Source organism: Oncorhynchus keta, unplaced genomic scaffold (genome assembly GCF_023373465.1).
Source record: "Oncorhynchus keta strain PuntledgeMale-10-30-2019 unplaced genomic scaffold, Oket_V2 Un_contig_2206_pilon_pilon, whole genome shotgun sequence".
NCBI lineage: Eukaryota > Metazoa > Chordata > Actinopteri > Salmoniformes > Salmonidae > Oncorhynchus > Oncorhynchus keta.
This window is the reverse complement of record NW_026282741.1, coordinates 452,501-468,780: the sequence shown is the minus strand read 5'-3', so window position 1 is coordinate 468,780 and position 16,280 is coordinate 452,501. Positions and strand designations below refer to the sequence as shown.

At 47.2% G+C, this 16,280-nt stretch overlaps 1 protein-coding gene across 1 annotated transcript in view; it reads right to left on the bottom strand.

Annotated features, from left to right (window-relative positions):
* Positions 1-202: 202 nt before the first annotated feature.
* LOC118383333 (protocadherin Fat 3-like) overlaps positions 203-16,280 on the bottom strand; it is an 82,942-nt gene continuing 66,864 nt past the window's right edge. Inside the window, exons 21-25 of the mRNA XM_052505043.1 lie at positions 12,703-12,856; positions 10,563-10,719; positions 6,579-7,118; positions 4,583-4,820; positions 203-351 (exon numbers count right to left, since the gene is read on the bottom strand). Coding sequence (XP_052361003.1) covers positions 203-351; positions 4,583-4,820; positions 6,579-7,118; positions 10,563-10,719; positions 12,703-12,856 — 1,238 coding nt within the window. The remainder of the gene's footprint in view (positions 352-4,582; positions 4,821-6,578; positions 7,119-10,562; positions 10,720-12,702; positions 12,857-16,280) is intronic.

The window sequence follows — 16,280 nt, the reverse complement described above, 5'->3', positions numbered from 1 at the left end:
AGCTAGTGTTTGCGAGAACATGATGTAGCTAGTGTTTGCGAGTATGAACTAGCTAGTGTTTGCGAGAACATGATGTAGCTAATGTTAGTGAGTATGAACTAGCTAGTGTTTGCGAGAACATGATGTAGCTAGTGTTGGTGAGTATGAACTAGCTAGTGTTTGCGAGAACATGATCTAGCTACTGTTAGTGAGTATGAACTAGCTAGTGTTTGCGAGAACATGATCTAGCTGGCGTAAGCGTCAGACTTGTCTTACCGTTGTCATCGAAGGAGTCTGAGGTGTATGAGCTGAGAGAGAGAGCTTCAGATGTACTGTCTGAGAAACACGGCACCTCTTCTACCAGATCCTCCACTGTAGACAGACAGGAGAGAGAGGGTCAGAGTGTGTGTGTGTGTGTGATAATAAATACTACAACAAACACACAACAGAACAGTGACAGTTAAAAGACTGAAAGGCACATGGAGTCTCTCTTGTCATGATTTGTGTTTTGTCCTATATTCATATTTTATTTATTTATTTTTAATCCCAGCGTCTGACCCCGCAGGAGGCCTCTTAACTGACTTGCCTAGTTAAATAAAGGTTAAATCATATAAAATGTCAAAAAATGATTGTGGTCCTTCTGTAGCACAGTTGGTAGAGCATGGCGCTTGTAACGCCAGGGTAGTGGGTTCGATTCCTGGGATCACCCATACGTAGAATGTATGCACACATGACTGTAAGTCGCTTTGGATAAAAGCGTCTGCTAAATGGCATATATATATTATATATTATGCTACTCTTCTCAGTGCATACACACCAATGTTATCCATCTGAAAATCAGACAAAGGACTGCTTCCACCAGTCACTAGATGAGGCCCTTCACCGCATCCCCAGGAATGACAAGATGTTTCTGCTGGGTGACTTCAACGCTAGGTTGGGACAAAACAATAGGATACAGAGCGGAGAGCTGGGTAGGCATGGTGTTGGCCAGGTCAATAAGAACGACATGAGCCTGCTAACTCTGTGCTGATCATGATCTCATCGTCACTGGCACCTTGTTCCAGCTGAAGAACAAATATAAAACATCATGGATGCTTCAAACACTGGCCCCTGATTGACTACATCATGGATGCTCCAAACACTGGCCCCTGATTGACTAGATCATGGATGCTCCAAACACTGGCCCCTGATTGGCTACATCATGGATGCTCCAAACACTGGCCCCTGATTGACTACATCATGGATGCTCCAAACACTGGCCCCTGATTGACTAGATCATGGATGCTCCAAACACTGGCCCCTGATTGGCTACATCATGGATGCTCCAAACACTGGCCCCTGATTGACTAGATCATGGATGCTCCAAACACTGGCTCCTGATTGACTACATCATAGATGCCCCCACGCTCCAAACACTGGCCCCTGATTGGCTACATCATGGATGCTCCAAACACTGGCCCCTGATTGACTAGATCATGGATGCTCCAAACACTGGCTCCTGATTGACTACATCATAGATGCCCCCACGCTCCAAACACTGGCCCCTGATTGACTACATCATAGATGCCCCCACTCTCCAAACACTGGCCCCTGATTGGCTACATCATGGATGCTCCAAACACTGGCCCCTGATTGACTACGTCATAGATGCCCCCACGCTCCAAACACTGGCCCCTGATTGGCTACATCATAGATGCCCCCACGCTCCAAACACTGGCCCCTGATTGGCTACATCATAGATGCCCCCACGCTCCAAACACTGGCCCCTGATTGGCTACGTCACAGTGAGACGTTCTGACACTAATGACGTCCTGCTGTCACGTGACATGAGGGGTGCAGGATGCTGGAGAGATCACGGTGTGGTACTGGGGGGTACTGAATGCTGGAGAGATCACGGTGTGGTACTGGGGGGTACTGAATGCTGGAGAGATCACGGTGTGGTACTGGGGGGTACTGAATGCTGGAGAGATCACGGTGTGGTACTGGGGGTACTGAATGCTGGAGAGATCACGGTGTGGTACTGGGGGGTACTGAATGCTGGAGAGATCACGGTGTGGTACTGGCTAAACTCCAGGTGAGAATACGTCCCAACGCCAGCAAAAGTTCAGTAAGAGGCGTCTGCACCATATCCGGCTTGAGAAAGCTGCAGTAAGGTACGAGTTCCGTCGCTCTCTCGCTGAAAGGCTGAGGGAGACTGAGCCTCTTCTGAGCACAGAGGACCTCATGGACCAGAAGTGGGCATCTATTAGCTCAGTGCTCTATCAGGCAGCGGCCCACTCCATTGGCTCCAGAGGTAGGAAACATTGCGACTGGTTCGATGAGAACTCTGACACCATCACAACCTTACTGGGACAATGTGCACAAAGCGCACAGGGCTACTCTCAACAGCCCCACATCTGCTAACCTTCGCAATGTCTCATCTGCTACACTTTGCAAGCAATGGAGTGCATCACGCAAAGAAGTGCAAACAATCTTGCATGCTCTGCAGAACAAATGGTGGACGAATAAGGCACAGGAAATCCACATTTATGCAATTTCTACAACTCAACTAAAGCTATCTATGGCACTAGAAGTGTCTCCATCAACCCCAGAAAACAGCTGATAGTCTGACTTTCTTGAAGGACCAAAACCAGATCCTGATGAGTTGGGTTGACCCACCAAAACCAGATCCTGATGAGGTGGGTTGACCCACCAAAACCAGATCCTGATGAGGTGGGTTGACCCACCAAAACCAGATCCTGATGAGTTGGGTTGACCCACCAAAACCAGATCCTGATGTGGTGGGTTGACCCACCAAAACCAGATCCTGATGAGTTGGGTTGACCCACCAAAACCAGATCCTGATGAGTTGGGTTGACCCACCAAAACCAGATCCTGGTGAGGTGGACTGACCCACCAAAACCAGGTGGGCTGACCCACCAAAACCAGATCCTGATGTGGTGGGTTGACCCACCAAAACCAGATCCTGATGAGTTGGGCTGACCCACCAAAACCAGATCCTGATGAGTTGGGTTGACCCACCAAAACCAGATCCTGATGAGTTGGGTTGACCCACCAAAACCAGATCCTGATGAGTTGGGTTGACCCACCAATACCAGATCCTGATGAGTTGGGTTGACCCACCAAAACCAGATCCTGATGAGTTGGGCTGACCCACCAAAACCAGATCCTGATGAGGTGGGCTGACCCACCAATACCAGATCCTGATGAGGTGGGCTGACCCACCAAAACCAGATCCTGATGAGTTGGGTTGACCCACCAAAACCAGATCCTGATGAGTTGGGTTGACCCACCAATACCAGATCCTGATGTGGTGGGCTGACCCACCAAAACCAGATCCTGATGAGTTGGGTTGACCCACCAAAACCAGATCCTGATGAGTTGGGTTGACCCACCAAAACCAGATCCTGGTGAGGTGGGCTGACCCACCAAAACCAGATCCTAATGAGGTGGGCTGACCCACCAAAACCAGATCCTGGTGAGGTGGGCTGACCCACCAAAACCAGATCCTGATGAGTTGGGCTGACCCACCAAAACCAGATCCTGATGAGTTGGGTTGACCCACCAAAACCAGATCCTGATGAGTTGGGCTGACCCACCAAAACCAGATCCTGGTGAGGTGGGCTGACCCACCAAAACCAGATCCTAATGAGGTGGGCTGACCCACCAAAACCAGGTGGGCTGACCCACCAAAACCAGATCCTGATGAGTTGGGTTGACCCACCAAAACCAGATCCTGATGAGTTGGGTTGACCCACCAAAACCAGATCCTGATGAGGTGGGCTGACCCACCAAAACCAGATCCTGATGAGTTGGGTTGACCCACCAAAACCAGATCCTGATGAGGTGGGTTGACCCACCAAAACCAGATCCTGATGAGTTGGGTTGACCCACCAAAACCAGATCCTGATGAGGTGGGCTGACCCACCAAAACCAGATCCTGGTGAGGTGGGCTGACCCACCAAAACCAGATCCTGATGAGTTGGGTTGACCCACCAAAACCAGATCCTGATGAGTTGGGCTGACCCACCAAAACCAGATCCTGATGAGTTGGGTTGACCCACCAAAACCAGATCCTGATGAGTTGGGTTGACCCACCAATACCAGATCCTGATGAGTTGGGTTGACCCACCAATACCAGATCCTGATGAGGTGGGCTGACCCACCAAAACCAGATCCTGATGAGGTGGGTTGACCCACCAAAACCAGATCCTAATGAGGTGGGCTGACCCACCAAAAGCTGACAAGGTACAAGGTACAAATCTGTCGTTCTGCCCCTGAACAGGTAGTTAACCCACTGTTCCTAGGCCGTCATTGAAAATAAGAATTTGTTCTTAACTGACTTGCCTAGTTAAATAAAGGTAAAAAAATACTGATGAGATGGGTTGACCCACCAATACCAGATCCTGATGAGTTGGGTTGACCCACCAATACCAGATCCTGATGAGGTGGGCTGACCCACCAAAACCAGATCCTGATGAGTTGGGTTGACCCACCAAAACCAGATCCTGATGAGGTGGGCTGACCCACCAAAACCAGATCCTGATGAGGTTGTAGGTGTTTGTAGGTGTTTGTAGGTGTGTGTAGGTGTGTGTGTTCTTACCAAGAGGAGAGCTGGCTCTCTGAGTTCTCTCCAGTTCATATGCTCTCTGCTCCCACTCCTCCTCTCTTCCATCCCTCTCTCCCTGCCTCTCCCAGGGAGCTTTATGGGCAGGGTTTCGTTCTGAGTGACAGGGCGATAGGGGCTGGAGATTGGGCACCACACTACACACGGCCACGCCCCTTCTACTAGCACCGCCCAGGATGTGATGCGAGGAATCAGACGACAAGAAGCTGCTCATCTGGCAGAGACAGGGTAGAGAGGGTTAACACACATACAGTGGCTGTAGGAAAGTATTCAGACCCCTTTACTTTTTACACATTGTTACATTACAGGATTAAAGAAATACAAATCCTCAGCAATCTACACACAATACCACATAATGACAAAACAAGGTTTTTAGAAATGTTTGCAAATATATATATATATATATATATATATATATATATATATATATATATATATATATAAAGCTGAAATACCTTATTTATACATACGTATTCAGACCCTTTGCTATGAGACTCAACATTGGCTCAGGTGCATCCTGTTTCCATGGATCATCCTTGAGATGTTTCTACAACTTGATTGGAGTCCTATCAATATAAGGTCCCACAGTTGACAGTGCATGTCAGAGCAAAAACCAAGCCACGACAGGATTGTGTCGAGTCACAGATCTGGGGAAGGAAAACCTTTTCTGCAGCTTAGAAGGTCAGTGAAGCACATAGTGGCCTACATCAGTCTTAAATGGAAGACATTTGGAACCAACAAGACTCCTCCTAGAGCTGAGCAATTGGGGGAGAAGGACCTTGGTCAGGGAGGTGACCAAGAACCCGATGGTCACTCTGACAGAACTCTAGAGTTCCTCTGTGGAGATGGGAGAACGTTCCAGAAGGACAACCATCTCTGCAGCACTCCACCAATCAGGCCTTTATGGTAGAGTGGCCAGACGGAAGCCACTCCTCAGTAAAAGGCACATGACAGCCCGCTTGGAGTTTGTCAAAAGGCACCTAAAGACTCTCAGACCATGAGAAATAAGATTCTCTGGTCTAATGAAAGCAAGATTGAACTCTTTGGCCTGAATGTCTGGAGGAAACCTGGCTCCATCCCAAGGGTTCCTATGGTGAAGCATGGTGGTGGCAGCATCATGCTGTGGGGATGTTTTTCAGCAGCAGGGACTCGGAGACTAGTCAGGATTGAGAAAAAGATGAACAGAGAAAAGTACAGAGAGATCCTTGATGGAAAACCTGTTCCAGAGCGCTTAGAAACTCAAACTGGGGTGAGGGACAGGACAACGACCCCCTAGACCCTGACCCTAAGCACACAGCCAAGACAATGCAGGAGCGGCTTCAGGACAAGTCGCTGAATGTCCTCCAGCCAGAGCCCGGACATGAACACAATCAAACAGAGACCTGAAAATAGCTGTGCAGCGACGCTCCCCATCCAACCTGACAGAGTTTGAGAGGATCTGCAGAGAAGAATGGGAAAAACTCCCCAAATACAGGTGTGCCAAGCTTGTAGCGTCATACCCAAGAAGACTGGAGGCTGTAGTCGCTGCCAAAGGGGCTTCAACAAAGTACTGAGTAAAGGGTCTGAATACTTATGTAAATGTAATTTTTCCGGTGTTTATTTGTAATAAATTAGCAAAAAATGTCTAAAAAACAGTTTTTTGCTTTGTCATTATGGAGTATTGTGTGTAGATTAATGTGGAAAAAACTATTTAATCTATTTTAGAATAAATGTAACAAAATGTGGAAAAAGTCAAGGGGTCTGAATACTTTCTGAAGGCACTGTATAGACACACACACACACACACACACACACACACACACACACACACACACACACACACACACACACACACACACACACACACACACACACACACACACACACACACACACACACACACACACACACACACACACACACACACACACACACACACACACACACACACACACACACACACACACACACACACACACACACACTACCCTACCTGACTGGTAGAGAGAGAGCTCTCGCTGGTAGCCATGTTATCGCCATCGATACCTCTCATTGCTAGGTTGTTGTTGTTGCCAGGCCAACCAGGTAGCATCGTCGTTGGGTGTGTAGTTGGCCGTACCATCACCTGAGGAGGCCCCAAACCTACCCCTCCACCTGTCACCACACCTCCACCTAGACCTCCATCTCTGTCGCCATAACTACTGCCGCTGACCTCGGCAGTGCCGGGCGGTCGGGGGTCGGCAGCGACACGTACGGCTTTGAACTCGATGCCTTCTGACCCCATCCCCGTCTTTGTCAGCAGGTAGCTGGTCTCCACGGATACAGCAGACATGCCCACCCCCGTCCCGACCCCACCCACCGCCACACCCTCCTTTGCCCCTCCTCCATCCTGGCTGAAACCACTGTCGGAGTCCTTCCTCTGGAACCTGATCTTCTTCCTGAAGATAATGTAGAGGAGGAGGAGGAGGGAGATGACGAAGATCAGGACTCCGATTCCGATGATCTCTACTGGACCCACGTAGGAGAGAGGCTCCTAGGAAGAGGAACAAATCACTGATTACGCGGATATTCACAATCAGAAACACGTTTCAACAAACATCAAGAGATGAGAACGAATGGTGGTGATGTCATGACCTCAGTCTTAAATGAACAAATGATCAAGTTCTCCAAGCGAAACTCATACAGCCTACGCCAAAAAAAAAAGACTAATTTAACAAGTAACTTTCTCACTTTGACAGGACGTAAAAGAGCAACAAGATATCCCACCAAAATTCACTTCAGAATCTGACGTTTAAATTCGGATGTTTTTAAAAACGGGGTCTGCTTAGCACTGAGATTGAACACGAGACCCTCGGGACCTGGCAGACAACAGGTTGCATTCTAGTCTCCTGTTAAACCCCGGGTAGCCCTGACAACAACAGAACATTAGAAAAGTCACACATGAGGGTCTGTCCATGAGGTTTGCTTCAAGACTTTGAACCCTGTTTAAATCCTTCCAGATATTAATAGATATTCATGGTTTTCCTGCTATTGTATAAAACTATTCCTTTTACTTTCTATACATAAACCCTGTGGAACCATGACAACGACTGATCACTGTACAGGCATGTGTGTGTCATTACCCACAAGCCTGTTCTCCCCAATTAAGATGCCACACTAGACTCACTAGCCTCCTGTGATATACAGTAGCAGTCAAAGGTTTGAACACACCGACTGTACACACAGTTGAAGTCTGAAGTTTACATACACCTTAGCCAAATACATTTAAACTCAGTTTTCCCAATTCCTAAAAATTCCCTGTCTAAGGTCAGTTAGGATCACCACTTTATTAAGAATGTGAAATGTCAGAATAATAGTAGAGTGATTCATTTCAGCTTTTATTTCTTTCATCACATTCCCAGTGGGTCAGAAGTTTACATACACTCAATTAGTATTTGATAGCATTGCATTTTAAATTGTTGGGTTAATTGTTTTGGGTTGCCTTCCACAAGCTTCCCACAATAAATTGGGTGAATTTTGGCCCATTCCTCCTGACAGAGCTGGTGTAACTGAGTCAGGTTTGTAGGCCTCCTTGCTCGCACTCGCTTTTTCAGTTCTGCCCATGTAACAGGGTTGGTTATGTTATAGAAAGGTGTATTTAATGTTCAAGCATTCTTATTGGTTGGTTCAACTCTGATGACAATAAGGTGTGTTGTGATTGGCCCCGCTTGCAGATAGGGGGAGATCGTGAACGTCAGGTCTTCCCAGTATGAAAATGTGATGCAAGGGGTAGGTCACGTTCTGAATACTGTTTTCTATTTTCTATTTTACAATGTGTACAAGTTTGCTGTACATTGCTGATTTATACATGTGTGGGTATATGGTGCCTGTTAGGGATTGAGGGGCTTTCTGGGGATGTGCTTTGGTATATGATTGTGGTAAATAAGTGTGTTAGCTAACATACACCGATGTAATGGTCACATAAGCCCACTGCTAACACAGTTGTCTTCATGCTACAGATTTAGCCATCGACAGCCATCAATATCGTTAAGCCCTGAACAACTGACCTGCTGTTTCCCATTTAACAACAGGTATTTACACATGTTATATTTTGTATTGTATTTTTGTATTTTGTTCACCCAGTATGAAAATGTGATGCAAGAGATTTTTACCATCGTCAGCCATCAACGTCATTAAGCCCTGCTCAACTAACTTCCTGTTTCCTATTTAACGACAGATAATAAATAACTGTGGTCAACTGGGACCACTGGCTGACCACTGGCCACTGGCTATTTGGACAAAACACAACGCGAGGAGAGTACGATTTACATTTGTTACACCCACACATTTTCTATAGGGTTGAGGTCAGAGCTTTTTGATGGCCACTCCAATACCTTGACTTTGTTGTCCTTAAGCCAGAATGGGGAGCCATTTTGCCACAACTTTGGAAGGCCGCTTGGGGTCATTGTCCATTTGGAAGACCCATTTGTGACCGAGCTTTAACTTCCTGACTGATATTTTGAGATGTTGCTTCAATATATCCACATAATTTTCACTTCCTCATGATGACATCTATTTTGTGAAGTGCACCAGTCCCTCCTGCAGCAAAGCACCCCCACAACATGATGATGCTGCCACCCCCGTGCTTCACGGTTGGGATGGTGTTCTTCGGCTTGCAAGCCTCCCCCTTTTTCCTCCAAACATAACGATGGTCATTGTGGCCAAACAGTTCTATTGTTGTTTCATCAGACCAGAGGACATTTCTCCAAAAAGTACGATCTTTGTCCCCATGTGCAGTTGCAAACCGTAGTCTGGCTTTTTTTAGGGCGGTTTTGGAGCAGTGGCTTCTTCCTTGCTGAGCTTCTTCCTTTATGTCGTTATAGGACCCGTTTTTACTGTGGATATAGATACTGTTGTACCTGTTTCCTCCAGCATCTTCACAAGGTCCTTTGCTGTTGTTCTGGGATTGATTTGCACTATTCACACCAAAGTACGTTCATCTCTAGGAGGCAGAACGCGTCTCCTTCCTGAGCGATATAATGGCTGCGTGGTCCCATGGTGTTTATACTGCGTACTATTGTTTGTACAGATGAACGTGGTACCTTCAGGAGTTTGGAAATTGCTTATGAGGTCTTGGCTGATTTCTTTTGATTTTCCCCTGATGTCAAGGGTGGCTAATTTGAAGAATCTCAAATATAAAATATATTTCAATTTGTTTACCCCTTTTTTGTTTACTACATGATTCCATAATTAATGTTAATTCATCGTTTTGATACGTTCACTAATATTCTACAATGTAGAAAATTGTACAAATAAAGAAAAACCCTTGAATGAGTAGGTGTTCTAAAACCCTTGAATGAGTAGGTGTTCTAAAACCCTTGAATGAGTAGGTGTTCTAAAACCCTGGAATGAGTAGGTGTTCTAAAACCCTTGAATGAGTAGGTGTTCTAAAACCCTGGAATGAGTAGGTGTTCTAAAACCCTTGAATGAGTAGGTGTTCTAAAACCATTGAATGAGTAGGTGTTCTAAAACCCTTGAATGAGTAGGTGTTCTAAAACCCTTGAATGAGTAGGTGTTCTAAAACCCTTGAATGAGCAGGTGTTCTAAAACCCTGGAATGAGTAGGTGTTCTAAAACCCTTGAATGAGTAGGTGTTCTAAACCCTTGAATGAGTAGGTGTTCTAAACCCTTGAATGAGTAGGTGTTCTAAACCCTTGAATGAGTAGGTGTTCTAAACCCTTGAATGAGTAGGTGTTCTAAAACCCTTGAATGAGTAGGTGTTCTAAAACCCTGGAATGAGTAGGTGTGTCCAAACTTTTGACTGGTACTGAAGGTCTGATCAGTGTACAGTTATGTTGGTGTGTGTGTGTGTGTGTGTGTGTGTGTGTGTGTGTGTGTGTGTGTGTGTGTGTGTGTGTGTGTGTGTGTGTGTGTGTGTGTGTGTGTGTGTGTGTGTGTGTGTGTGTGTGTGTGTGTGTGTGTGTGTGTGTGTGTGGTACCTGTAGGTCAGGGTCTAGGTCCAGTAGGCTCCTCTCTCCACAGAACTGGCCCTCGTAACCATAGGAACAGTTACAATAGTACGCCCCAAAGGTGTTCATACACACTCCTCCGTTCTCACACTCCTCACGCTCACACTCGTTCACATCCTCATCACATCTGGAGAGGAGGAGAGATAGGTGGAGAGAGGTAGAGAGGAAGAGGAGAGGAGGAGGAGCAGAAGGAGGAGGAAGAGGAGGAGAGGAAGAGGGGGGAAAAGAGGAGAGGAGGATGGGGAGGAGGAGGAAAAGGAGGAGGAAGAAGAGGAGAGATAGGAAGAGAGAGGTAGAGAGGTAGAGGAGGGGAGGAGGTGGAGGAGGAGGAGGAGGAGGAGAGGAAGAGCAGGAGGAGGAAAAGGAGGAGAGATATGTAGATTGGGAGAGAGGGATACAGAGGTAGAGGAGGAGAGGAAGAGGAGGAGAGGAAGAGGAAGAGGAGGAGAGGAAGAGGAGGAGAGATATGTAGATTGGGAGAGAGGGATACAGAGGTAGAGGAGGTGAGGAAGAGGAGGAGAGGAAGAGGAAGAGGAGGAGAGGAAGAGGAGGAGAGATATGTAGATTGGGAGAGAGGGATACAGAGGTAGAGGAGGAGAGGAAGAGGAGGAGAGATATGTAGATTGGGAGAGAGGGATACAGAGGTAGAGGAGGAGAGGAAAAGGAGGAGAGATATGTAGATTGGGAGAGAGGGATACAGAGGTAGAGGAGGAGAGGAAGAGGAGGAGAGGAAGAGGAAGAGGAGGAGAGGAAGAGGAAGAGGAGGAGTAAAAGAAGGAGAGGAGGAGGAAGAGGAGGAGGAGAGATAAATAGTTAGGGAGATAGAGAGGTAGAGGAGGAGAGATACGTAAGTTAGGGAGAGAGAGAGAGAGGTAGAGGAGGAGAGATATGTGGTTAGGGAGAGAGAGAGAGAGGTAGAGGAGGAGAGATATGTAGTTAGGGAGAGAGAGAGCGGTAGAGGAGGAGAGATATGTAGTTAGAGAGAGAGAGAGAGAGAGGTAGAGGAGGAGAGATGTGTAGTTAGGGAGAGAGAGAGCGGTAGAGGAGGAGAGATATGTAGTTAGGGAGAGAGAGAGAGAGAGAGGTAGAGGAGGAGAGATATGTAGTTAGGGAGAGAGAGAGAGAGGTAGAGGAGGAGAGATATGTAGTTAGAGAGAGAGAGAGAGAGAGGTAGAGGAGGAGAGATATGTAGTTAGGGAGAGAGAGAGAGGTAGAGGAGGAGAGATATGTAGTTAGAGAGAGAGAGAGGTAGAGGAGGAGAGATATGTAGTTAGAGAGAGAGAGAGGGAGAGGTAGAGGAGGAGAGATATGTAGTTAGGGAGAGAGAGAGAGGTAGAGGAGGAGAGATATGTAGTTAGGGAGAGAGACAGAGAGGTAGAGGAGGAGAGATATGTAGTTAGAGAGAGAGAGAGAGGTAGAGGAGGAGAGATATGTAGTTAGAGAGAGAGACAGAGAGGTAGAGAGAGAGGTAGAGGAGGAGAGATATGTAGTTAGAGAGAGAGAGAGAGAGAGAGAGAGAGAGAGAGTAGAGGAGGAGAGATATGTAGTTAGAGAGGTAGAGGAGGAGAGATATGTAGTTAGGGAGAGAGAGAGAAAGAGGTAGAGGAGGAGAGATATATAGTTAGGGAGAGAGATAGAGAGGTAGAGGAAGAGAGCAGGAAGAAGAGTGTAGGAGTGAAGAGAGAGAAGAGAGAGTTTTACAGGAATAACACACTTCAGGTAGAGTTAGTTTTACAGTAATAACAGACTTCAGGTAGAGTTAGTTTTACAGTAATAACAGACTTCAGGTAGAGTTAGTTTTACAGTAATAACACACTTCAGGTAGAGTTAGTTTTACAGTAATAACACACTTCAGGTAGAGTTAGTTTTACAGTAATAACACACTTCAGGTAGAGTCAGACAACAGTGTTCTGGTGTACTGTAAATGGTTTACTCTCTGCTGCTATCTAGTGGTGATTGTGTTTAACTCCCGAGTGGCGCAGCGGTCTAAGGCACTGCATCTCTAGTGGTGACTGTGACTGTGTGTGTGTGTGTGTGTGTGTGTGTGTGTGTGTGTGTGTGTGTGTGTGTGTGTGTGTGTGTGTGTGTGTGTGTGTGTGTGTGTACTTACATGAGTCCAGCGAGACCCCGGGGACAACCACAGACGAAGGCTGTGTCTCCAGCTGTACAGTCTGCTCCGTTCTGACAGGGGTTTGGTAGACACGAAGTCAGCTCCTCCTCACAGCGACCTCCAGTGTACCTCATACTGCAACTACACCTGAAACCTGACAGGGTAGAGACAGGATCAACTACACCTGAAACCTGACAGGGTAGAGACAGGATCAACTACACCTGAAACCTGACAGGGTAGAGACAGGATCAACTACACCTGAAACCTGATAGGGTAGAGACAGGATCAACTACACCTGAAACCTGATAGGGTAGAGACAGGATCAACTACACCTGAAACCTGACAGGGTAGAGACAGGATCAACTACACCTGAAACCTGACAGGGTAGAGACAGGATCAACTACACCTGAAACCTGACAGGGTAGAGACAGGATCAACTACACCTGAAACCTGACAGGGTAGAGACAGGATCAACTACACCTGAAACCTGACAGGGTAGAGACAGGATCAACTACACCTGAAACCTGACAGGGTAGAAACCTGAAACCTGAGGGTAGAGACAGGATCAACTACACCTGAAACCTGACAGGGTAGAGACAGGAAACCTCAGAGACAGGATCAACTACACCTGAAACCTGACAGGGTAGAGACAGGATCAACTACACCTGAAACCTGACAGGGTAGAGACAGGATCAACTACACCTGAAACCTGACAGGGTAGAGACAGGATCAACTACACCTGAAACCTGACAGGGTAGAGACAGGATCAACTACACCTGAAACCTGACAGGGTAGAGACAGGATCAACTACACCTGAAACCTGACAGGGTAGAGACAGGATCAACTACACCTGAAACCTGACAGGGTAGAGACAGGATCAACTACACCTGAAACCTGACAGGGTAGAGACAGGATCAACTACACCTGAAACCTGACAGGGTAGAGACAGGATCAACTACACCTGAAACCTGACAGGGTAGAGACAGGATCAACTACACCTGAAACCTGACAGGGTAGAGACAGGATCAACTACACCTGAAACCTGACAGGGTAGAGACAGGATCAACTACACCTGAAACCTGACAGGGTAGAGACAGGATCAACTACACCTGAAACCTGACAGGGTAGAGACAGGATCAACTACACCTGAAACCTGACAGGGTAGAGACAGGATCAACTACACCTGAAACCTGACAGGGTAGAGACAGGATCAACTACACCTGAAACCTGACAGGGTAGAGACAGGATCAACTACACCTGAAACCTGACAGGGTAGAGACAGGATCAACTACACCTGAAACCTGACAGGGTAGAGACAGGATCAACTACACCTGAAACCTGACAGGGTAGAGACAGGATCAACTACACCTGAAACCTGACAGGGTAGAGACAGGATCAACTACACCTGAAACCTGACAGGGTAGAGACAGGATCAACTACACCTGAAACCTGAAACCTGACAGGGTAGAGACAGGATCAACTACACCTGAAACCTGACAGGGTAGAGACAGGATCAACTACACCTGAAACCTGACAGGGTAGAGACAGGATCAACTACACCTGAAACCTGACAGGGTAGAGACAGGATCAACTACACCTGAAACCTGACAGGGTAGAGACAGGATCAACTACACCTGAAACCTGACAGGGTAGAGACAGGATCAACTACACCTGAAACCTGACAGGGTAGAGACAGGATCAACTACACCTGAAACCTGACAGGGTAGAGACAGGATCAACTACACCTGAAACCTGACAGGGTAGAGACAGGATCAACTACACCTGAAACCTGACAGGGTAGAGACAGGATCAACTACACCTGAAACCTGACAGGGTAGAGACAGGATCAACTACACCTGAAACCTGACAGGGTAGAGACAGGATCAACTACACCTGAAACCTGACAGGGTAGAGACAGGATCAACTACACCTGAAACCTGACAGGGTAGAGACAGGATCAACTACACCTGAAACCTGACAGGGGGTAGAGACAGGATCAACTACACCTGAAACCTGACAGGGTAGAGACAGGATCAACTACACCTGAAACCTGACAGGGTAGAGACAGGATCAACTACACCTGAAACCTGACAGGGTAGAGACAGGATCAACTACACCTGAAACCTGACAGGGTAGAGACAGGATCAACTACACCTGAAACCTGACAGGGTAGAGACAGGATCAACTACACCTGAAACCTGACAGGGTAGAGACAGGATCAACTACACCTGAAACCTGACAGGGTAGAGACAGGATCAACTACACCTGAAACCTGACAGGGTAGAGACAGGATCAACTACACCTGAAACCTGACAGGGTAGAGACAGGATCAACTACACCTGAAACCTGACAGGGTAGAGACAGGATCAACTACACCTGAAACCTGACAGGGTAGAGACAGGATCAACTACACCTGAAACCTGACAGGGTAGAACAGGATCAACTACACCTGAAACCTGAGGGTAGAGACAGGATCAACTACACCTGAAACCTGACAGGGTAGAGACAGATCAACTACACCTGAAACCCGGACACAGGATCAACTACACCTGAAACCTGACAGGGTAGAGACAGGATCAACTACACCTGAAACCTGACAGGGTAGAGACAGGATCAACTACACCTGAAACCTGACAGGGTAGAGACAGGATCAACTACACCTGAAACCTGACAGGGTAGAGACAGGATCAACTACACCTGAAACCTGACAGGGTAGAGACAGGATCAACTACACCTGAAACCTGACAGGGTAGAGACAGGATCAACTACACCTGAAACCTGACAGGGTAGAGACAGGATCAACTACACCTGAAACCTGACAGGGTAGAGACAGGATCAACTACACCTGAAACCTGACAGGGTAGAGACAGGATCAACTACACCTGAAACCTGACAGGGTAGAGACAGGATCAACTACACCTGAAACCTGACAGGGTAGAGACAGGATCAACTACACCTGAAACCTGACAGGGTAGAGACAGGATCAACTACACCTGAAACCTGACAGGGTAGAGACAGGATCAACTACACCTGAAACCTGACAGGGTAGAGACAGGATCAACTACACCTGAAACCTGACAGGGTAGAGACAGGATCAACTACACCTGAAACCTGACAGGGTAGAGACAGGATCAACTACACCTGAAACCTGATAGGGTAGAGACAGGATCAACTACACCTGAAACCTGATAGGGTAGAGACAGGATCAACTACACCTGAAACCTGACAGGGTAGAGACAGGATCAACTACACCTGAAACCTGACAGGGTAGAGACAGGATCAACTACACCTGAAACCTGACAGGGTAGAGACAGGATCAACTACACCTGAAACCAACTACACCTGAAACCTGACAGACAGGGTAGAGACAGGATCAACTACACCTGAAACCTGACAGGGTAGAGACAGGATCAACTACACCTGAAACCTGACAGGGTAGAGACAGGATCAACTACACCTGAAACCTGACAGGGTAGAGACAGGATCAACTACACCTGAAACCTGACAGGGTAGGACAGGATCAACTACACCTGAAACCTGACAGGGTAGACAGGATCAACTACACCTGAAACCTGACA